General features: G+C 39.5%; 1 protein-coding gene across 4 annotated transcripts in view; it reads left to right on the top strand.

Annotated features, from left to right (window-relative positions):
• The window catches only part of OSBPL9 (oxysterol binding protein like 9), a 57,922-nt gene that overhangs the window by 8,891 nt on the left and 26,268 nt on the right, over positions 1-22,763 (top strand). For 2 of the 4 annotated variants that reach the window (XM_030953706.1, XM_030953708.1), the window contains exons 3-4: positions 3,593-3,671; positions 15,310-15,386. In XM_030953706.1, the coding sequence (XP_030809566.1) occupies positions 3,593-3,671; positions 15,310-15,386 (156 nt within the window). Of the gene's footprint in view, positions 1-3,592; positions 3,672-4,247; positions 4,266-15,309; positions 15,387-17,713; positions 17,787-22,763 lie in introns of those variants that run through there. The other 2 variants (XM_030953707.1, XM_030953709.1) reach the window with 2 other exon arrangements.

The following is a 22,763-nucleotide window of genomic DNA, read 5'->3' as shown; positions in this document are numbered from 1 at the left end:
TACTTAATGACTTACTGTGTATAATATGTCCTAATGGAGAGAACTGCAAGGAGACTTTTGAGGTTTGGGCTCTATTCCTGACTCTGCAAAATGCTGAAATGGTGAAAGTATTTAAAGAAAGAAAACGTTAGAGGTCAAGTGACATGCTGGGCTAATTACATCCTATAATTTATATATGGTATAAAAACATTATACATTTTATGTGATATATTAGAAGACATTCTGTGGCAGACTAGGATGGGTTAGTAGTAGGACACTATGAAAAATTTGCTGTTTGCAGTTCTCATTTCTCTGTGTGTGGAGATCCATGTGTATATACACAGATATATATATATATATATATATGTATATATGTTGTTCTGTACCTAGAGAAGTCACGAAACTGCTTCCTTCTGTCCTGCTTTGTTTTCCTTTTCTTGCTGTGTTCTCCATCCTGCCAGTTTGGACACTCCTTGGGCCTAGGCTTGAGCTTAGTGAAAGGAGAACTAGAAAAGGAAGGGAGAACACTGCTGGCAAAGTTTTTGAAATATGGTTGGAGTGGGGTGTGCAAATTGGGGGAAGAGAATGTGCAGAGTGGGAAAGCTGAGCATTGCCTGTGTGAGGCTCTCTGGTGTGGGACATTTAGCCCTGACTGCTGCTGCTGTAGCTGGAAATGGAATAACTAAAGGGAGGTGAGACTGCTCTGATGTCTTTGTACATGCCCAGTTCCTACCTCGCTGTCATGCTTGTACCAAAGCTATTTCTTTTTGCACAAGGCCCATTCCTATATTTTTTCCCATTTCTCATAGAATTTCTGGCTCTAGCATACAACAGTCTTGTGAAGAGCTGGAACAAGTGAGGAGTGAGAATGATGGGTATGAATGGGAGCATTTTGAAAGTTGATGTAAGAGAAGTGTAGAGAAGGGGATCTGTGGTCTTACAAACAATGTGATGAGTGTTGAAGGACAGCTGTGCATTTTCCAGTTACTCCTTCCTCCTGTTGTTAGGCCTTTCTGGTCTTTCTCTGGGTACCTGTAGCCTTCTGAGACTCGGAGAATCCTCATCAACTTGGATTCCAGATGACTTCTTTGCACTTTGCCTTGCTTGATGTATTGATATCTTAATTCAGAATTCCTTTAAGGGAAATGTACACTCAAACCTCCGTCTAGAGCAAGACATTCCCAAAGATTCATGAGGAAGGTTTTTTCATTGTGCAGAAAAATTCAGTCCAAAAAGCCAAGCCTGCTTTAATAGTGCTGTGAGCCTGTCACTGTGGAGGTTGGCCTCAGCCTGCCAGTTTAGGAAATAATAAAAGTGAACAATCTGTTCAATATTGCCTGGTCCATCTTTATATGTATTTAACATAAAACAGCCACTTTCTCTTCTCCCATCTGTCACTCTTCCACCACAAATTGTTCTTTGGAGTTTTCTAAAAACTGATGGACTCCCCCAGCCTTTCTCTGAATATGTGTGATTTGCTTGTTTGGGGTTGTTTGGTTTTTTTTTTTTGTGAGGAAGGAAGGAATCTTCCTTTTTTCTGCTTTTGTAAAGCAGCTCCCCTGGCAGATGACAGTGATACTGATAGCTGAACAGATGGGCTTTTGCAGTCTGAAATTCTATCAGAGAGGTTTTCTGTTTAGAGTAATTGTTGATTTGTAACTGTAGGTGTGAACATAAACAAACATGTAACTTAAGCAATTTGGCTAAAATACTTCCTTTTCTCTTGAATGCATTATGAAAAGCTTGTTCCTCACCTTTTTGCTCCTAATGCACGTTTCATAGGCCTGAAGTTTCATCTTCAAATTCTTTTGATGATTGTCTTCGTGTACTTAGGAAAGTGTAGTCATAAAGCATTCTGTGTCATCTGCACTATGCTTATGTCCTTCTCAAGTTTTCTGGAATATCCATGAACTTTGCCACTCTTATTTTTAATTTTACTTGTTCATATGTATTATCTGCATGACAGAGGAATGGGGCAAAGGGGCTGTGCTTCTGGCTGAGCTCCTTTGCCCCAGTGTGGCAGTGACAGTATGTGCACTGTGCACAGGTTTGTGCTGAGTTCACAGGCCCAGGAGAGCTCTCCCTGCTCCCACACTTGGGATGGGGCAGGACTCAGCTGTCTCAGTCTGTGTTTATGTGAATTTTACCTGTATCCTCTGGGGAGAATATCTTGGTCATGGTGAGGTGAGGGTCAGTCTCTTCTCTCAGGTGACAGGATGAGAGGAAATGGCCTCAAGTTGCTCCAGGGGAGGTTTGGATTGGATATTAGGGGAAGTTTCTTCACTGAAAGAAAGGTCAGCCACTGGAGCAGGCTGCCCAGGGAAGTGGTGGAGTCACTGTCCCTGGAAGTGTTCAAAAGATGTGTGGATGTGGCACTTGCTGAGGTAATTCAGTGCTGGACATGGTGGCACTGGGTTAACAATTGGACTGGATAATCTTGGAGCTCCTTTCCAGCCATACTGACTTGGAACAGCTGCTGAGGAGAGCAATATTGTACAACTTGCAGTGACTTTCTGATTTACTGCATAGCAAAATATGTACTTCAAATGCCAGATATTTATCTACTGGTATATTTAAAAGAAATCTGGTGGTTGTTGTGTCCCGGCACTAAAAATGCTCAGAATTATACTGGCTTGGATATACTTTTTAGGTGCCTCCATTATAGTGATCACAGAGCTGTCCATGAAAAGCCTATAGGGAAGATACTCTTGGAGAAGTTAAGTGTCACATTTTATCAGTGGAGGGAAATAAAAAAACAGCTTGGAGCTATCCTTTCCTGCCACACTGCCTTGGATTACAGAGGATTGGTGCTGTTCTTACCTGGGGCTGCTGTTATGGGGCAGAAGGAGAAAAGAAACTGAGTCAATCCACTGGTTATTTTTTAGCTACATATTACAGTTTATTTAAGCTGGCAGAGACTTGGAATTGTCCTTTTTTTGTGTCTTCTCCTGGGTGAAACTGTTATTTATTATAAGTGTTGGAGGGGGCAGGAATGAAAATGTGGATGGATTTGTAAATTGCTAAGCACAGATGGTCTTTAATTTATTTGCATTTTCTTGTAATAATTCATGAAGAATTAGGAGACAAAGCTAGTTGCTTCCGATATATCCTGATTACTTAATATTTACTTAGGGACTCAAAATTAGATCATGCAGTGTACCAGTGACATGACATGATGGGCCAAATTCATTCTGCTAGAATGATTTATTTTTTATTACAGGCTGGCAGATAAAATCAGGTCAAGAGCTTCTTTTTGTAGAGTACTTAAGAATTATTATTTTTATACACAGAAAATACATGTAAAATATGTAAGTTGGAATGTAGTAGGGAACTGCTGCAGCATAAAGCCACCTCCATTACAAAAATAAAAGATGCATATCATTATCCAGATAACAGCTTTACAAACATTCACTATTTTTTTCTGCAACTAAAAATTTATTGTTTTAAAGAACTGACTGCATCCTGTGACTGAACAGAGAATCTTTCTGCTCTTTACTGTATTCGGTTTACTTCTAATTTGTCAAAGCTTTTTAAATTCCAGTGGTGTAGTGATAGAGTGTGTGCTGCTGATGTCACTGCTTGCCTTATCAGGATTTTGTTCTTTGTTTCACAGGGAGCTGTGATTGGTATAGACGATGAGGACGACAGCACCTTCACAATAACTGTTGATCAGAAAACCTTCCATTTTCAGGGTGAGCTGAAAGAAGAGATTGTTTTTTCTTATAATAGATTCCACTTGTATTTGATGGATGATTTTAAATGTTTGGCAACAGAACAGCATGAATGAGCACACTGAGAACATTCTGGATCCAGGGGTGCTGCAGGTTAGGCAGGGATTTACATCTGCAGTGAATACATACGTGCTAGAAAGAGACTGTAGCTCTGGCAGGATTTGGAGATGAATAATGTAAAGAATAAATCACTCAAGGGGAGAAAGTAATGTGCTTCTGATGATGGGTTTCGCTTGCAAAACGTTTCTGCTCTTCGTTATCAAGATACAGTGATGCATTTCTTTATGAAGAGAATCAAGACTGGTCTGAAGGTTGCAGTTTTATCCAAATAGAACTTAATGCTCAATTATGAGGAGACTAGAGGCAACGTTGGGCTTAACGGTGGAGCTTTGCTTCAAGATTTACCAGCTTGCATTCATTTCATCTACATTTCTGTGTCTTGTCTGCCAGTCACCATTTCTCTGCTATTATCCTTTTATTCACATTTCCTAGCACCAATGCCATCTGCCACTGCTATGTTTCGTCATTGCATGCTATGGCTCACCGGTAGAAAGGGTAAGGCTCTATATCATTGCTATGTACTCCTTAAATGATTTTGTCTGCAGCAGTAGGACAAAATACTGTGCTAATATTGAATAGAGAACTTCCTTTTTCTGAATGTTAAAATCCCAGGGAAGTATGATGAAAATATTTTGCAGTTAACATTTGTTAGTCCTTTTGCTTTTCCTCTAAAATGCAGTGAGTAAATAATTGCTTTGTATAGAGCTGGAAAATGTAAATACCCAAGAGGCACACTTGCATTTATGCAGTCATTTTAATTTATGTAAACTGAAATAATTCTGTAACTTATATTGTACTGTACATTTTTAAATCACTGATTTGCAAGTGGGAATTGTCATCAGTGCTGTTGCTTTTGTGAGACTATTTCTACTGATAAATACTAATTGCACACCATATTGTCACTGGCTTCTGTGTTCCTTGTGCTGTAGTTTTTCATAAATGCTGCTGCTGTCTTCTGGCTTTTCACTGCATTAAGCCTTATAAGTATACCTTCACAGTGCTGAGCTCACAGTAATACTTAAATCTCCTGTTCCCAAGGATAATTGTTAAAATGCAAGCTAATTGCTAATGCAGTAATGGAATGCTGTACTAGGGCAGTCTCTCAGTACTACAAAGCTAAATACTGCTGAATATTTGAGAACTTGATACAGGTAAATCTAGAAATCTCTGATCTTTAGTTACTAAGATAGACCTTTTTAAATACATCTTGTTATATGCTGTATTCTGCTTTGGGTAGTCAGATGTCTTAAGAAAACTGATAGTATTTGACATAAGTAATGCTGTACTCTAAGTAATATTGGTCATTTTTGAACAGCAATGTTGTCACATCTTGTGCTTTATAATTTCCCTTTCTCTGCATTTCATATTAGGCCAGGATTTATGTATCCTCCTTTAGTGTACAGCTAAGATATTGTACACTATTTTCTGTATCATGCTTTTTCTATTAGCAAATTATGAAGATAATGTCCCTGATACCCAGGAAATTATAATGATACAAGCACAGTATTAATTTACATGGATTTAAGGCAAACATGTATAAAGACAGGTAAGATATGAGTCCTGTGATATTTCAGTGTCAAAAAATGCTCTGTAGAACTATGTATGTATAGTAGTTCTTATAGCCACTGTAAATGCATTGTCACCTCATGCAACCTCTGTCATATTTATGTCAAATTTGTGTACATTATATTAAATTAATTCAGTATTACACAGGTTTTAATTTATGCAAAATGTAGGTCACTTTCAGTTATAAATGGTGAGTGGTTAATAATGTAAATATTACAAAATGTATGCTGAGACTACATAGGGTATGTAGGGCAGATTCTGGGAATAATCCAAGAAAACATACAAAATTCCTAACAATTTCTTGCTAACTTTTAATACCTGGTTAAGACAGAGCTTTTGTTCTGCAAGATGGCCATAGCTGTAAATTCATTCACCCTTTATAAAAGAAGTCTTGGACAAGAGAATACTGCAGGAATGGCAATTTACAGTCTCTTCCTTCATTCTTGTTGCCTTCCTGCTTTCTCAAGGACAGACGGGGATTCAAACAAGCTGGAGCCTTCTTGCTGGTGAAAAACCAGAACTTTAAAAATCCAGGCTTTCAGAGATCTCCTGGCCTAAGTTGGGGTCCCATCTGCAGTTTCTCTTGCAGGGTCTCTGTTCACTCAGGCTTTAAGTACTGATTGGTGCCTCAGTGAAATTTTGCTGACAGTGATAGAATTTGAATTCATGAAAAATGAAAGAAGAATTTCATTCTGGGTTAATTAATTATTTCTTAATGTCAGTGGCTCAAAATTGCACATCTGACTAACTCTAGAGATGGAAGTAATGAGATGAAGGGCAAGTAAGTAATTTAAATCTGCCTGACCAACTTCTCACATGGAAGTTGATTCCGTGTGTGTGTAACTGAATTTCTGAAGTGCCAAAGCTCCGGCATCTCCCACTAAGATTTGCCCGTCACTGGATTTTGGCACTTCTGAGTCTTTCTCAGAAGAAAAGTTCATATTTTGTTTCTGCTTGTGACAATCTCCCTCTTTTCTGTTCTCAGCTATGCTTCCTAGTGGCCATCCCTGTATTGAACATCAGTAAAAGTTAAAAAGTTTTCATTGCGAAGATATTGTAGGTTTTGAAAGGTGACTGGGTACATCCATATGTAAGGATATGGGATCCATATCCTTAATACCTGGGTATAAAGGACAGAAGTTAATTTAATAAATATTGGCAGTAAAACAAACAGCAGGTTTGGGTTTTACTGTCAGCTTGACTTTAGCTCTGCCAGAGTGCCCAGCAGATTCTTTCCCTGTATTTTATTGTTAGGAGCAGGTATATTGATGCTTGTTCATATTGGAGGGGGAAGGGAGGTAGAATGACATCAGAAATTTCAAAATAGATGTAAAAGTAATGTATTTTACCTCCTGATTGGTCCTTGTTTGGTCATGCTGAATATCCAGTTTCATGGCTTGCTAGTAAGGCTTCTGAATTAGGTAGATCTTAAAGTATTCCCTCGTGGGCTTTTTTCAGATTAGATGCAAAAATCCATTCAAGTTGTTGTGAGACATTTGGGATAATACTTCTAGTTTCATTTACCTTCCTGTCAGGAAGCTTTTTCTTGGTAATATATTTTTCCTTGCCGCAGTACATGTCCTTGTTCTAAATATTCCATAACTTTCAGACACTGTGGGGGTTGGGTTTGTTTTTCTTTTAACATCTTCATATCATCATTAAGCTTTAAGCTCTTTCCATTTGGAAATTCACTTCTTCAATCCTTCATATTACTTAGCTGTTTTTTCTCCTCACTGTGATGCTTGTGACTTAAATTCAAGAGTGGGAACATGATGTTCAAGAGACTCTGGCAAGGGTATTGTTGTATTTCTTCTTGATGTTTGATTTTCTGTCTAACCTGAAGCAATAATAGCTTCTCCCTGGACTGAAACGCTTCACTAAATGCACATTGTATGCAGAAAAAAAGAATTCATAAAAAAAAAAATTAAAATTACACTCCTACCTGAAAATCCACCTTTTATTCTTACAGCCTGCAGTACAGTTCCTTGGAAGGCAGATCAGTTTTGTCTCCACGGTTTTGTGTAATAAAGGATGGAAAGATTGGAAGCAGTCCAGTGCATTGATCTGAGATGATTTTGCTTTAGCTTTTGTCTTTCCTTTCCTATTCCTGCCACAAAAGTATCTGAGAAATGAAGCGTGAATGTTGCTGTGCAACTTATTCTCCTATTACCTGAAAGCTGTCAGCTGGTAAAGGTAGATTTCTCCTTTTTTTTCCCCATCCTTTCCCAGATTTGTAGCTTGATTTGTGTCTGCCCACCATCCCAGCTGAGGAAAAAGGGAGACTTGACCAGCAAGAGGTTGCCATAATGTTATAAATGCAAGGATTTTTTGTTAATGTGGGGGGCATTATTGTTGAGGATATACTGGGGTCCACAAAGCCTTGGTGCTGAGCAATATCAGAATGTGAGAATTTAAGTATTGGTATTACATATCAAAATTAATTATATTGGTTTTATACCTGTGTTTCAACATTATAGTCAATATTTATAGTCTTCTAGAAATCTTTGACATTGTCCACCCAATAGATGACAGGAAGTTGACTGCTCTCGTGGTAGGAAGAGGCGCTTAAGTCTATCACATTACCTGATTTAAATAGCGATTCATAAATTGCAGCCTTTAAAAACAAAAAGTTTAAGAGCTTTTTTAATTTGATATTGAAAAATGCCTAGAGAGAGATTTTGGTGTGAATTCTTGGTCTGTGCTGGTTTCTTCAGTGATGTCTATAAGTGCTGTGACAACATTGTTTGTCCTCAGTTAACATTTTTCTGGGTCTTTTAGGCTTCTGGTGGTGCTGAAACAGTGAATTGCTCTATGCTCTACTGTGCTTTTATGTTGCAGAGGAGGATGAGCAGCTGTGATCAGAGTAAAGCTGTGATCTGAGCTTCCTGTCATCCTCCCTTTACCTGACCAGGTCTGGGCTGCACAAAGTTCTGGGCTGCATCTCATCCTCCCCTGATTGGCATAACTGCAGAAATTCCTCTGTGAGCCAGAGCTGGGTTTAGCTTTGCAGTAATTTTTCTGTCTTCCCTCTCTTCCCTCTGCTCCTTTTTGCTATTGATGTATTGCACTGGTATTTTGAGTGGCTGGGACATGTGACCAGAGTGCAGGGAATGGTGCAGGGTTGTGCTTTTCCTGTTTCATGCAGGTCCTTCTTGCACCAGCAGCATCCTGTGTTGTAATTGTTTTCCAATCACGCCATGGTTGTGCCATTTTTAATGGGACTTCCTGTACTCAATTGTTATGGGCATAGATAAACACCTCCTTGTTTTCTGTTTTTAAGGTTGAAGCTGCAGATTTCAAAATATGTGTTAAACTTGAGAGTAGCAAAGAAATAATACGATGAAACTGTATCTGTGTGATGTGTTGATTTGTTTTCTTTTTTTCTTCCTCTGGAAGAAATTATTACTTTTGGCATCAATAGGAATCTCTCAACTGTATATGTTGTACATGGCAAATATCTGGAAGGGAAAAAATGGCCAGAAAAGATCTCACTATAAGGAGGGAAAAGATACTGAGTAGTTCAACACTCTTTTCCTTCTGTTTTAGCAAGGAATTCCAAATAGCAATAACCTTGAGTTTGACCTGTTAAATTGACAACTATTTTATTGGCTAAGAAAATGGTTATATTTTTGTTCTTCTATTTTGATTTTTTTTTCCAATTCTAGCCAAAAAATGGTTTCTACCTTAAACTAGTAGTTTCAGAGCTTTGTGAGTGGGATGTGCAAGGGAAAAAATCCTTTACTGTGAGGGTGCTGAGGCACAGGTTGCCCAGAGAAGCTGTGGCTGCCCCATCTCTGGAAGTCTTCAAGGTCAGGTTGGACCTGAGCAGCCTGGAATAGTGGAAGGTGTCCTTGCCCATGGCAGGGGGTTGGAATGAGATGATCTTTAAGGTCTCTTCCAAACCAAACCATTCTGTGATTCTATGATTAATTTTAAATGCAAACATACCCTAAAAACCATTTCCACAGAATATGCCATATGAAGTATTGTTTACTGCTGCTGTTATTAATATTTAAGTATTACTCTTTAGTGAAAAACCATATGCTGGCAGATTTGTCCCACACTCAGAAATGTTTAACTGCAAAATTATACATGGATTATGTACACATTATATATGGATTTCCAGAGAGAACTAATAGCAACTTGATCATGCGTTTCCTTTGTCACACAAGTTTCCACCCAAAGCTGTGTTTCTGGGCTGATTATAAAGCTTGCTAAAAAGGCTTTTGAGCTTAGGTAACAAGAAAAGAACAGTTTAGTTGATTTCTCAGGATCACAGGTGAATCTTACAAACACATTGTGCTCAGGAGACCTTTTGATGCCTTTTATTTGAGTATGACTTTGTGTCTTGTGACTGCGCAGGAGTTTCCTGTAGGGACAGGGAGCTCAGGCTGGTCAGACACCTGACCAGCAAAAGGAGGGTTGATTTATGTGTGTGGGTGGAGGATGGCGGAGAATAATGATTGTGACAACTCCAAAATTATGATATAAAGGAAATAATGTTCAAGCTACTGCCAGATGTGGGAGCTGCATGAGTTAAAGGGTATTTGTCAGTGGAAGTACAGTGCTGTTCATACAGGCTTGTATGAAACCCTGCTTCATCTTGTATCTTTTTCTATGGTTTGAAAGGCCCTCAGTGACTTTAAATAGCAATTTATTTAGCCATGGAGCAGTCCTGTGATGCATGACTTTTCCACCTTATTGAGCCCTGCTGATAAAATCTCTTTCCAGTGAGACTGGTGGCAGAAATCCTATCGATCTCAGGGTAGCCAGGATTTTGTCTCTATTATCTGGTGATTTGTGTGTAAAGGTACTACATTAGTTCTGCACTTGGCTGAGAAAATACAGGAATTTTGCATACAAATCAGTGGAAGTTCTGTCAGAATAAAGGCTGCATAATTGACTCTATTGACTCTGTGGGTGTAATAGACTCTTCTTACTGAGTTCTGCCTGTAAGTAGGTCACAGTGAATGAAAATAAAATATGCATTTCTTCTTGTGACAGTATGGTGTTTTTATAAGTAATCTAGTAATTTTTTTTAACTAATTCTTCAGGTTTTTCTTTCATCCTCATGGCCATGTAGATGCACACACACACACAAAAATAAGCACCAGTATGCAGATTCTGAGGTGATATATTTTGTGTGTTTTCTGTCTTCCAAGTACTGCTGTGCATGACCTAGAAATGCTGGTGGTAAATGCTGTATCGTGGAGCAGAGTTGTTAAACTTGTTTATATCTAATCTTTAGATGCTATCAAGCTTAGGCTGGAAAAAGTAATCTGTTTTATGCTGTACTTTAACATTTGGTATACGTTATATAAACACATATAATCTCTCCACAGCAAAGTAAATATTATAGGAACTCTAAATTATAAAATTTATTCTCTATTTGGAAAATTAATAGAGGCTGAGAGCATCTAATGTAGTTGCATTTCATTTGACTTCTTATCCTCATAGAACAGAACTTTTTAAAATCCCTGACATATCTGATTTAGCAGTTTGGGAAGTTCAAAGACAAAGGACAATAAAACAAAAGGGAGTTTTAAACCATAAGTTTTCAGAATTACAGAAATTCTTCAGTAGAAGCAGTAATTCTTGTGTTTAGTCCTTTTTTTCATTTTCTCTTTGATCAAATAATTGCTTTTCTTTCTTTGGACCTCTTCTAGGAAAGAGTTCAGATTTTTTTTTTTTAGTATAAGATTGATGTGAAAATATCTTAGGAATAAGCTCAACCAGACAGATCACAAAAAATACCCATTAAAAAAATCATATTAAAACTCATTGTAATAAATGAGATACTTTTCAAGTGTGTTTCTCTGAAGTAGTCATAAATAGGACTGTGATCATGTTAAGTACCCTGTGGTTGTCTTAGATATGCCTGAGATGTCACAGTAAATTATACAGGTGTCTTTCAAAGGATGCACCACAGACACAGAGGAGTGAGGGCTTAGGCATATGGGAACAAACTGTAATCTAGCTCATAAATACTAATTCTACTAGGAAAAAAAAAAGTAAAAATAGCTTAACTGACATAATCACAGTAAATTGCAATGTTTCAGCCATTAATGATTGCAGTCTCTTGCACACAGCAGTGATTATGCAGCTCTGTGTGGCTTTAGCTTCTTTCACGTGCAAATGCTCACTGTTAAATTGCAGTAAAAACTGAATTGAAATTCTAGGACTTAAAATAAGAGAAAAACACAGGCACTGTTAGTGCCCTCTCAACTGCAGACATAGCATGGCTATTTTTGTGGGTAGTTACATGCTCTAGCACAATTTGAATTTCAGCTGACCAGGTAACAGTTGCATTAACCCCTCAGACTAAGAACCACCTTTATGTTTTTAAGTGTCAGGTATTTCTCATGTCCAGGTGTCCTTCAGTGTTTCTTGTTTGGTTTTTTTGTAATACTGTTATTCTAGTATCAGCCTGGGGAAAAACAACTTGTTTAACTCTCTTGCCCTTCTCTTTTTAGAAGTTTTTTTTGCCAGGAGGGACCAGATAATACTCCTGTATTTTTGTACAAGCACACCAGTGTAATTCCTTGGACTAGATAAGAATTGCCTTATCCCAAATGTTTTGTCAGAAACAAATTCTGGAGTAGCTTTCACATAGGAATTGAGGAGGAGATTAAAGTGGAGCCTGATCAAATACTGGAAAAGTTGGAGTGATTTCAGGGTACTTGAGGCAAGGACTAATGAGCGGGGCATTCTTGTCCCTACCTGCTGAAGAAAGCATCTGCAGATACAGGGTGGATATTAGGTGGTATGCATCACAAACTTCTTAGGTGCAAAGGTATTGGAGCTTTTTCTTTGACCAAAGTTGCCTTCTGTAAATGAAAAACAGCTTGGATATTTAGCTTTACAGATAGGTAGATAATGATCTCTGACCATTGTGTGTAGATTTTTCCCATAAATTCTTTCTGAGTGTGTCGACTAATCTCTTTTTTGAATGTTCCCATTGATTTTTTTTTTCCATCAGTGATCTTTTGGCAGCTGTTCAGTTCTAAATTGCTTTTACCATTAGGGAGCTTTTACTTGCACCTAATCTCACAGCAGCCATTTTGATTAGATTTAATATAACTTTTCTTGCATCTTGCTTTACTAAAAACTGCATCCTGCTGGTTTTCTCCGTGGTTTTCTTAAGAGAGTATGGAGGAGAGCCAGGAGGATCTGCTGTTGATGATAGATGGTCTGAAATTAAACCAGTGTCCTGAACAGAGAGTGCTTAAAAGGTTTTAATGCTGTGTTTCCATGCAGTAAGCAGTCTTCTCATGGCAGTGTTCCTGGATTTATCGTGCCCAAGACTTTCTCTAAGTAGCAGGATTGATGAGATTCATGTGTGCTCCCTAAGGATTGATCATGTTATGCCAGAAGAGTGCAATGTCTAATATATGAGGGAAAATAAACAGATTTTTCCCCCTCTACTGAGCCCTGGTAGAGAGAGCTGTAAAGGGGTCATTGGAAAAGCAGAAGTTTGAAAAATTTAGTTTATTAATGAGCACAGGAAAGTCAGTTTCATTTTGGAACTGGATGGATTGGTTGGTTTCTAGGTCTTCCCTGCTGCTGTAAGGCCTCTCTGTTCTGGTGGGGGTTCAGATACAAGTCAGAATGTGATAACCTTTGTTAATGGGCTACTGGATATTAAGATCAGTATTTAACTAATACTGTGACCTCTTTTTGCTGGCAGTATGGAAGATCACAGGAATCCTGCTGCAATACAAGGATTAATTCACTGGTCTGCAGCTTAATTGTTTCCTTTTTAGTTTAAATAATCATGGGAAAAAACCCTTCAACATAGGCTATTTGTATCCCATGAATTACTTAATAGCTCCTCAGTGACTTGTACCCCAGTTCCCCAGTAAGATGATTTTTGGGACTGGGAGATAGTGATTAAAAAAAACACCACAGAAAAACAGAAACCTTACACACACTGAAATAATGCTAACCACTGTTGTTTTGGACACACCTTTGGACGTTTAAAGCACTGATACATTTCAAATACTGATAGATTAATGACACAGGTAACTATATATGTTTAGTGGTGACTGGAAGAATAATATAGGAAAAATAAACTATAAACTATAATAGTATAGGAAGAATAAACTTGATTGAAATGTCTGGCAGGACTAGGCCAAGGAGCCTGGTTTATGTAAGCAGAACCAAAGAAGCTAAGAAGCATTGAAATTTATTCTAGTTGACTAGTTCATTAATTGAAATTAGTGTTAAGGTGTAATGCTGTGCAAAAAGAGCAGTGTTTGTGTGTGCCTGTGTGTACAGAATGTGAAAAGAAAAACTATAATTTGAATGTTGCAAAATGTATTTAGTGTAATGCAGTCACTAGACAGAGTTCACAGGGCCTCTGTCCCTCCATCCTGTCTCACTGAATTATAAACTTGTCCTCAGTGCCTGCTTCAGCTTCTCAATTAAAATATGGATCATCAGTAAGAAGAGTCCTGTAAGTTAAAAGTTGTTTGTAATGAGGCATATCCAGCTTTTTAACACTTGCTGCATTTCCTGCAGGAAAGTCATCTGCTGTTCTGAGTAACATTTAATTACTTGAACTTCTTCCTCTTTCTCTGTGCATCTGAAAGCACTTTGGTAGCCACTTTTCCTTATGTCTAGTTTTAGTTTGTTCAGGTTAATGGTATTGTGGCTGAAATACCTGTGACAATTGATCATAATCTAGTATTTTAAAAGAACAGTGAGTAAGGATTGACTTGTAGTGGATTGGAAAAATGTATATTTTTAGGAAAAAAGTAGATAGATTTCAATCTTTTACCTTGTGTGTAGTGAAAATTTTGTCCCACTATTTTGTGAGGCCACCTCATCAGTTAGGCTCTGAGCAAGCTTATGTATTAAAAATACATTCTTAATTATTTCTCACAAGCACATACATTGTCAGTTCTCTCCTGATGGTTTTGTTAACTTGACATAATTAGTGTATATGTGCTGAAGTAAACAGTGCAGTATGTTTATCTTTAAATTGGTAGGGTTTGGGGAGTTTAGAAAAATCTACATATTCAGGAGACTTGGGGCATTTTTAAGTACTAATAAGTTTAAGCTGCAGAATTCCAAAAAACAAAAGCAATGGAAACAAATGGGTGAGGAAGGGAACATTGAAACAAAGTATTTTGAGCTGGAGAGTACATTTCACTATAGCCTAAGGATATTTCCTCTGAACTCCTTAAAAATAAGCGAGATAGAAATCTCAGTTCGCTGATTCATAATAGGTGCTAGCTCACTTAAGCTTTCCTTGCTTCTAGCAGGCTTCCTGTTTCTTTTAATATCTTCCATTTGAGTGAAGACCTAGAAACAATTGTTAATAACTGTTCTCAATCCATTTACAGACCAGTTTGTTTACAGTCTGTTTAATGCCTCTGGAATTTTCCCTTTCTTTACCTGGAGTCCCCTGACTCTGCTCCTTTGTTTTTTAAGTACTCCTGGGGCACAGCAAGGAACTCTTTCAGACTAGTGAAGTAAAGGTGGCTTGTCTGTACTGGGGATAGGAGGGAAAGAAAGCAGTTTTAGAGTAGGATTTTCTTCTATTTAATGTTTGTTGTAGATTTAAGATTATTCTTTATGCTTCATTATTCACACCAGTGACCTGTTAGGGGTGTTTGTCCCATATTATGAATCCATACCTGAAAGTTACAATGTCCACACTGAAGTAGAATTACTAGATAACTTATTACAGGTAATTTTCTTGTAAATAAGAAAATCTAAAAGTTTAATTAACTGAGGAATATCTGTGCAAACTCTGTTTGCATGTGTTCCCCTAAAGCTGGACAAGGGACAGAGCTGTAACCACAGAAGAAGAAACAGGATATTAAGACAACTGTGGAATTTTGTGCTTGGTGATTAACACAGTGTGATTAATTTCCATATTTAGTGTGGACATCAGATCTGTTTGCCTATGCCTTTTAGTATATAAGACTGCATGTAATTGAACAATATTTTTTGAATACTTTTTCAGCTCGAGATGCAGATGAGAGGGAGAAGTGGATCCACGCTTTAGAGGACACCATCCTCCGCCATACCCTCCAACTTCAGGCAAGTTTCACTTTCAATTTTCTCTTGTTTTACTTTTTTTTTTCAATCAGTGAAATACAGTGGCATGACTGCTAATATCCAACATATCCTGTATAAAATCTGGCTGTTCTATGGCCTATACAATTGGATATAGTAAAACATCTGTTTAGTTTTTTCTTGTCAGTAAAACATCTGACAAGAAAAACATATTTTTCTTGTCCTACCATAATGAAAAGTCAGAATGACACTTTCCTTTATTAGCTCATATTTATAATATATATAGTTATCAATAACTCATATTTATTTATAATGTGTATTTATTGTAAGGTTCTGGATTTATTGTTGTACATTTAATTTGGGTTTTGGTTGGGATTTTTGTTTTTTTGTTTAAAACTAGGGGTCCTTTTTGGATCAAGCCTCTTGTATGTGCTTGTATGCCACCTAACTTGGAAATTAAAATGAGACAGCAGCATTGAACCTTTTTCTGGGTGACAGAAATGATAAATAGCTTGTTTGAAGCTGGCTATCACTGTGTAAGCTGGGTATCAGTGGTTTCCTGGTTCTAATAACAGATGGTTGGATTGAGGATGGTCTTAGCTTTAGTTACCTAGTTCCAGGAGTTGGACTCTGTCATCCTTGTGGGTCACTTCCAGCTCTGGATACTCTGTGGTTCTATGATCTAAGATCACTTTCTAGTGATACTTTAGAGCTGGACATGTCTGTAAGACTTGCTGAACATTTGTTTTTGTCCTGGAGAGAAGCACAAACTCATGAAAGGGATTTGCTTTGTACCATGTAGGTAGGTGTCTGGTGTCAGTGTAGAAATCTTAAAGCAGGTGTTCATTATTTGTGTTAAATAAAGCTTTGGTTGTGCTTTTGTAGTATGGCATGAGAAGTAGGTCTCTTAATATTTGATTCAGTGTGAAGAAAGATAGAACAAAATCTCTAATATCACCTAAAGAGAAGCTTATGAAGACTGATTTAGATGACATTTGCCCAATCTAAAGGGTTAGAGCAAGCCAGAATTTGACCCATTGAACTTTAGACCATTGTACTATCTCTGTCAATTTACCTATTAGTGAGTTTCAACCTTCTTTCATCTACTAAAGACCACTGCAATTTTTTTAGAGAATAGCAGATCCCTGGATAAAAGTTCCCATTGAACAATCAGGTATTCACCCCTCCTACTGTGCCATGGGTATGTTAGAAGTAATCTCTCCATCTGGACACTGTAGCTGACCAAGGGTTGAAGAACCCCACTCTGCAGTGGATGTGAGGAGACAGGGATTACCTAGGGAACAATATGTGGATGTGGAAGGGCTGAGCTTGCTCCCAAGGGATGCTTTTTCCCCATCCTCAGTTTAGAAAGTGAATATGTTAATGTGAGTGGTCCTGTTTAAGGTCTGAAATGAAGTAAAAGGATTCTGTGCTGTTTTCTCCACCTGGAAGACTTTTTATGACATGGAGATAGAGAGTCAAGGAATGAAACACCAGAATATACATTGGTTTTATCAAAATGTACGCTTCCATGCTCTCTAGAAATTGTGAGTGTAGTTATATTGGTGGAAATAGATTTCATTACAGCGGCTAATGATGGAGCTATTTCCCATTACATAACTGTTCACGTTCCTGGAGATTTTCAAACGAGTAAGGCATATTTAGGGGAAAAAAAAAAAGCCCAAGTTAGTAATTAATATAGTAATGTTTGAGGGAATAATTAAAAAACCTGAATTGAGTACTAAGAAACACATCCTCCATCCTTGTAAATATGTTCACCATGGAATGTAATACTTTGTGGGTCACTGCTGTGTGCTCACCACTCATTTTCAAGAACCTTCTTCAGTGTACGGGTCGTGTAACCTTTTACCCTCTGGCCCTTGTTTTGGGGTCGGTTAAGTAGTGTTCACTTATACCCCGTTCAGGAACTGCCAAGGTTTGCCACGGGAGCTGCTGAACCGATTTCAGAATGAAACACGACTGCACTCCTTGCCAAACCTCTTTCTTTCATGGCTTCGGAGTGAGTGTGCTGTTCCTTCTGTTCCCCCTCGCCGGTGGGACGCGGGGGCGGCACGAACAGGGGCCGAAGTTTGGGGGATGCTCGCAGGGCCGAGCGCGGGCTGAACCCGGGCAGGAGCATCCCCGCGCCTCCGTGGCCGGGCTGAACCCGGGCAGGAACATCCCCGCGCCTCCGTGGCCGGCCAGGCCTTCCCCCCCCTCGGCCGCGGCTCTCGGGGCCGGCCCGCCCCGCTCCAATCTCCGTCCGCCGTGTTGGTGACGCGCTCGGCGGGGCCGCGGCCGGGGGGTCCTGCCCTTCCCTTCCCGCCCCTTCCCGCCCCGCTGGAGGCGGCGCTGCCGGGGCCCGGCGGGCGGGCGGCCAGCCCCGCTCCTCCGCCGCGCTCGGAGCACCGCGGGATGGCCGGTGTGAGTACGGGGGGCCGCGGGTCGGGGCTGCGGGTGTCCCTCGGGGCAGCCCCGGGCGGGCAGCGAGCCCCTGCCCTTGGCGGCCGAATGGCGCTGGCGCTGCCCCGCCCGGGCACGGCGGGGACGGAGCGGGAGCGGGCACGGAGCGCCCGGGTGGCTCCGGAGGCAGCGAGAGCCGCCCGATGCCGTGTGCCCGCAGGGATGCTGCTGTCCGTGTGCCCGCGGGGATGCTCTGTCCGTGTGCCCGCAGGGATGCTCTGTCCGCATGCATGACACGCCTTGGCTTCAGTGGCCTCTGAACAAACGGCGCTTCGTGCGCTTGGTGTTGTTTCGCTTTCCTTTTCCTTCGGACAGAACAGTCGAACGGGTTCTTTGGGGGATTATTGGCTCAGCGGGATGGCGGGGTCCGAGTGCCGCGGCAGAGATTATTTTCTGTGAAAGCATTTTCTTAGGCTCTTAGTTTCTGTCGCTAACTAAACATGTGGTTCACAGTCACTTAAAACCTTTAGGCAGCTGGTTTTGCCCAAAAGGTTGTATATTTTCAGAGTCTTTTTTTCGTATTTCCATGCTGTTTTTCAGTCTGCCTGTGCTGGTACAGGAGTGTTCAAGTTTGAAAGTCAGATTTAAAGTTGACTTCACTGTACTAAGAACTCATCTGAGCTGTGAAGAACTGTACCAAACCCCAGGGGGTTCGTGTGCTGTGTGAACCAAATCAGGAAGGATTATGAGTTAATGCGAGGTGGAGAGGTGAAGTGGTGTCTTTGTGTTCTCTAGTCTGATTAATCTTGCTGGTTTTATTTTTGCCTAAATGTTCTGCTGTGCTGTCCTTCACTATTTATAATGGAAATGTTTTTAAAACACAGAATGAAACACACTTCTTCTGCCCCCCCCCCCCAAGCCTAAAATGAGCTACAGGCAAGGAACTGAGTCATAAATACATAGAATGTATAAAGGGACCCAAACTATCCAGAGGGCTGACAATTAGTAATGTTGTATCCACAGGGAACAACAATGGGGAGGAAACGTTTCAGATACACTTGAAGCCTGATTTGTTTAAATTTTGAAACTGAAGTGTGCTGTGTTTTCGTATGCACTTGTATTAAAGCTGTTGCTAAAAATACACATAGTAGTTCTAGTATTAGCTTTGTCTGTGGAAAAGTCATTGAACAGATGGTGTGATACTACTGGAAATGCCATTCTGAACCCCGCAGAGTTTTTCCCCTTATCCCCCCACATTGTTACTATTGTGGCATTAGCAGGCCTGTGGCTTTGCAGTGGCAGCACAGCACTTGCCTCATACCCACAGGACCAAAGGGAGAGGGTGTGCTTGGGGTGAAGGCATGTTGTTGCTAAAGTTTCATGTTTGTCGGGGGAGATAAGTTATCTCACATTTTCTTCAGTTCCCCAGCAGCATCTTATGTCAAGCAGCAGTGCCATTCAGACAGGACATTGTCCTGCTTTCCTTGCTGTCTGTCAGGTGCACCCTGGCAGCACCCTAAAGCTACAAGTACTTCTGGGCAGTGGAATTTGGCTCTGGAATTGTCTCGTGAGTTATAATGGATAGCTCGTGTCTTTTAGGAGCACAGTAACTTCCTTATTTGATCTACACTAATTTACTTCAGCCTCTAAGTGGCCTCTGTAGAGACAAAGGAAGGTGAGCCATTTCTAACCACCATTGAAGTGAAAGGAATTAAGTGAAAATTAATTGCTTTGTAGGTTGATAATTCCATAATTTAAACAAGATGTTTACTTCCTAAGTAGCAAATGATAAGAAAACTTGATTCTAATAAGTGAATCTGTGCTGGCTGTTGAGAAGAGTAGATTCAATGGTTTAAAGACTGGCTGACACCATGGCTTCCCCAAAATGTAGGAGTTGGTGTTGCTTCTGGAAGCAGTCCTGTCCCACTTCTCCTAGCAAAAGGGAAGAGGCAGTGTGGCAAGAAGGGTGGATTTTGGAACTTAAAATTGCTTTTCTTGCTGCTCTCTCTGCATTTATTTTTAACCCTGATTAGTTTCCACATTGAGTTGTTTATGTGACAAGGTAAATGTTTATGCTGACTCAAAACAAAGAGCAGAGGGAAGGCTAAAGTGAACAGCAGGAGAACTGATTTGTTTCCCCTTCATTTATGCTGGTGCAAAGTGTTTATGAAATGTTGTTAGTAGCAGTTCACTTAGTACCACATTAACCAGGATTTTTTCTGACCTTTCTAAAGCTGCGAGCAAGAACACAAGGTGGAATAAAACTTCCTTGTGTGTTAACTATATCACACTCTGAAGTATATTATATTGTTATTAACTGGCTTTTCAGTGCTGCTCCTTTTGTGAGTCAAGAATTCTTGCATAAAAGTAAATCCAGGCTCTTTTAGATTAAGAGTATATCCAGTGTAGATGTTTTTCAAGTACTAGTGGGAGGGCATAGGGTTGGCAGCCATGCTGCCCTTTTCACACTTTACTAATGAAATAATCAGGATAGTGAATATCCTAGAACATGTGCGTTGTCTGCACTGATTATAGATTATAAAGGCAAAGGAATGGGACTCTAAGATATACTTAGTATTTGTGAGGTTTCAGAATTGTAACCTATGCTTTAAAGAGAGAATTTTACATCAGTGTGTAAATGTTTCTGTCTTCTGAACTTTCTGTTCTCCTTGAAGATCTGATAGTATCTACAGGTACACAGTCTTTGCTAAGCATTTTGTGTTTTGCAAAGTAGCACCTTTTTTTTATTCTTCTAAGAATTGCAGTCATCTGTTTGGAAGGGTCATATGCTTTCCACACCCTATATGTGTTTGTTTTCAAACACATTCTGAGATTCAAATATTGCATAAAAATCTAGCAGAGGAAAAAAATAGAGTTATTTTTGCCACAAAAGTGCCCTTGTTTAGTGACTTACAAGTTCATTTCTTGTTTTTCTTCAATTTTTTGTCAGTGGTCCTTACAGGCAATGTCCCACTCATCAAAATCAAGCATGGAGGCAGGGGATATGTTTCTGATGAGATATTGTGGATGAAAGGAAAACATTTTTATTAATTCCTTCAAACTAACTTACACAGGAATTTTTTGTTGGATTTGGAATCCTAATTAGATGAAGAATGTAGAAGTGTCTTCAAAAAGATAAGAAATTCCACTCTGTACAGCTTTCTGCCTTCCACCCCCAGGAAAGCTATTATGGTAATGCTTTTATTTGAGAAATATAGTTGAATTTTTCTGGTATGCTTCTTCTAAGGAGGATACAATCTTTTCATCCCATCTGAGTTTGAAAGAACTGGTTTAAATTAGGCTGAATTACTTCTCAGCATGGACAAGTTTTGAATACAAATGCATTAGAGATATGTGTGACTTCTAATTTGGAGGACAAGGAAACAACATGAAATTCCCTTGGTGCTGGCAGTTCTGTAGTGAAAATAAGGCTCATAATATGTATTTTTAATTAGGTTATGTTTTGTTGTTGCCCTTCTGTTTACCTCCTCCAAAATAAAGGGCTGTGTGTGAAGGGAATAATTTTGCAGGACTCTTAGCGTGCACATTATTTACTCAACTCAGGAGCAGCATGGAAACCCTTTCCTAGGAAAACCATCATGTGTGGTCACTCCACATCACTGGGGATCCCAGAGATCCCCCTGGGCCACTGATCTCGGGCTGGTCAGTGCTGCTGGCCCTGCCTCCTTCTGCCCACCCCGGCACTGAGATGTGCCCTGGAGAGTCAGGGCCCTGAGCTTCTGCTGTGGCCTGAAGGGGAGGGACATTCCAGAAGTGGTTAGAGGGAGGGAGGGAGGGAGGATGAAGGAAAGAATGCTATGGTACCTTCTTCTCTTTTATCAGTATGGTTTGAGTATCAGGATATTTGTTCCCTCTTGGTGGGGGGCAGTCAGACATCAAATTACTTGTTTTGACACCGAACTTCTTGGTTTGGAAGGTGGTGGTCAGACTAAAGTTTTTTAAATGACTCCTTTCTGCAGCTGTTTAATCTGTTAATTCTTTTAAACTTACATGAACACAGAGTCTTTATTTGAGGTTAATAAAGTGTATTTACAAATAGATGTAGTTACTCAATGGAAAAACAAGTTATACTACTTCAGATAGGTACTGACAATAAGATAGAGTCAGTGTATTTTCTGAAGATCAGAAATAGTCTGGATTCCTGTTCTTTGAAGATACTTATTTTAGAGTCACAGGAGACTTCAGCTGGAGAAGACCTCTGGAAATCACCTGTTCCAAGCAACTTCTTACTGCAAGGCAAACTTGTACTTAGATCAGGTTGTCAAAGGTCAAATCCAGTTGAGTTTGGAGCTCTGCCCTCCAAGGGTGGAGGTTCAACAATATCTGCAGGCAACCTGTTTTGTCAGCCTGTGAATAGGTGAGCAGTGTATTTTACAAGTTCCTCATAAAAATTTGATTGCTCGTTGAGATGTGCAGACTCCTGATGTCCAAGTTTACCAAGCTGTTAAATTCCATCCTAGTGACTCTGCTCGCCTGTTCCTTTTGAAGCCTCATTTCCTTCATGGCAGGGAAGGAGAGAAAGGGTCCCCATGTTACCTTTGAGAGACCAAAAGATCAAGAAATAAGCATTTGTTATGCAAATGTGCACTTTGTATATCTCCTCTTTCTAAATTACTGCTGGGTTTGAAATACTGATTGATTTTGTTTGCTGTTTATCCAGACTGTTTTTTCTATGGTATTGCTCTTTTCAACTTTTCCAAGTATCTTTTGGTTTTCAATTCTAAAACTATGTGAGAATTTAAATTATTAACCTAATCTCATATAAGACAGATTAATAAATTTTCTGAGAAGATTATAAAATTTCAGTTTAACTACCCAAGAGCAAACTAGTGACGTGCTGCAGCTTTAAGTACCTGTGCTTTGCAAAATTATTCTCATGTTTCATCTCTGTTATGTTTAGCTTGACACTTTACCTGGTTTTATGGCTTTCTCTTTACAGTTTGAAGTTTTAATTTTCTAATAGAACTTCTTAGGTTA

The sequence above is a fragment of the Camarhynchus parvulus genome, chromosome 8 (assembly GCF_901933205.1).
Source record: "Camarhynchus parvulus chromosome 8, STF_HiC, whole genome shotgun sequence".
NCBI classification, from domain to species: domain Eukaryota; kingdom Metazoa; phylum Chordata; class Aves; order Passeriformes; family Thraupidae; genus Camarhynchus; species Camarhynchus parvulus.
This window is presented reverse-complemented; position numbering and strand designations above follow the sequence as displayed.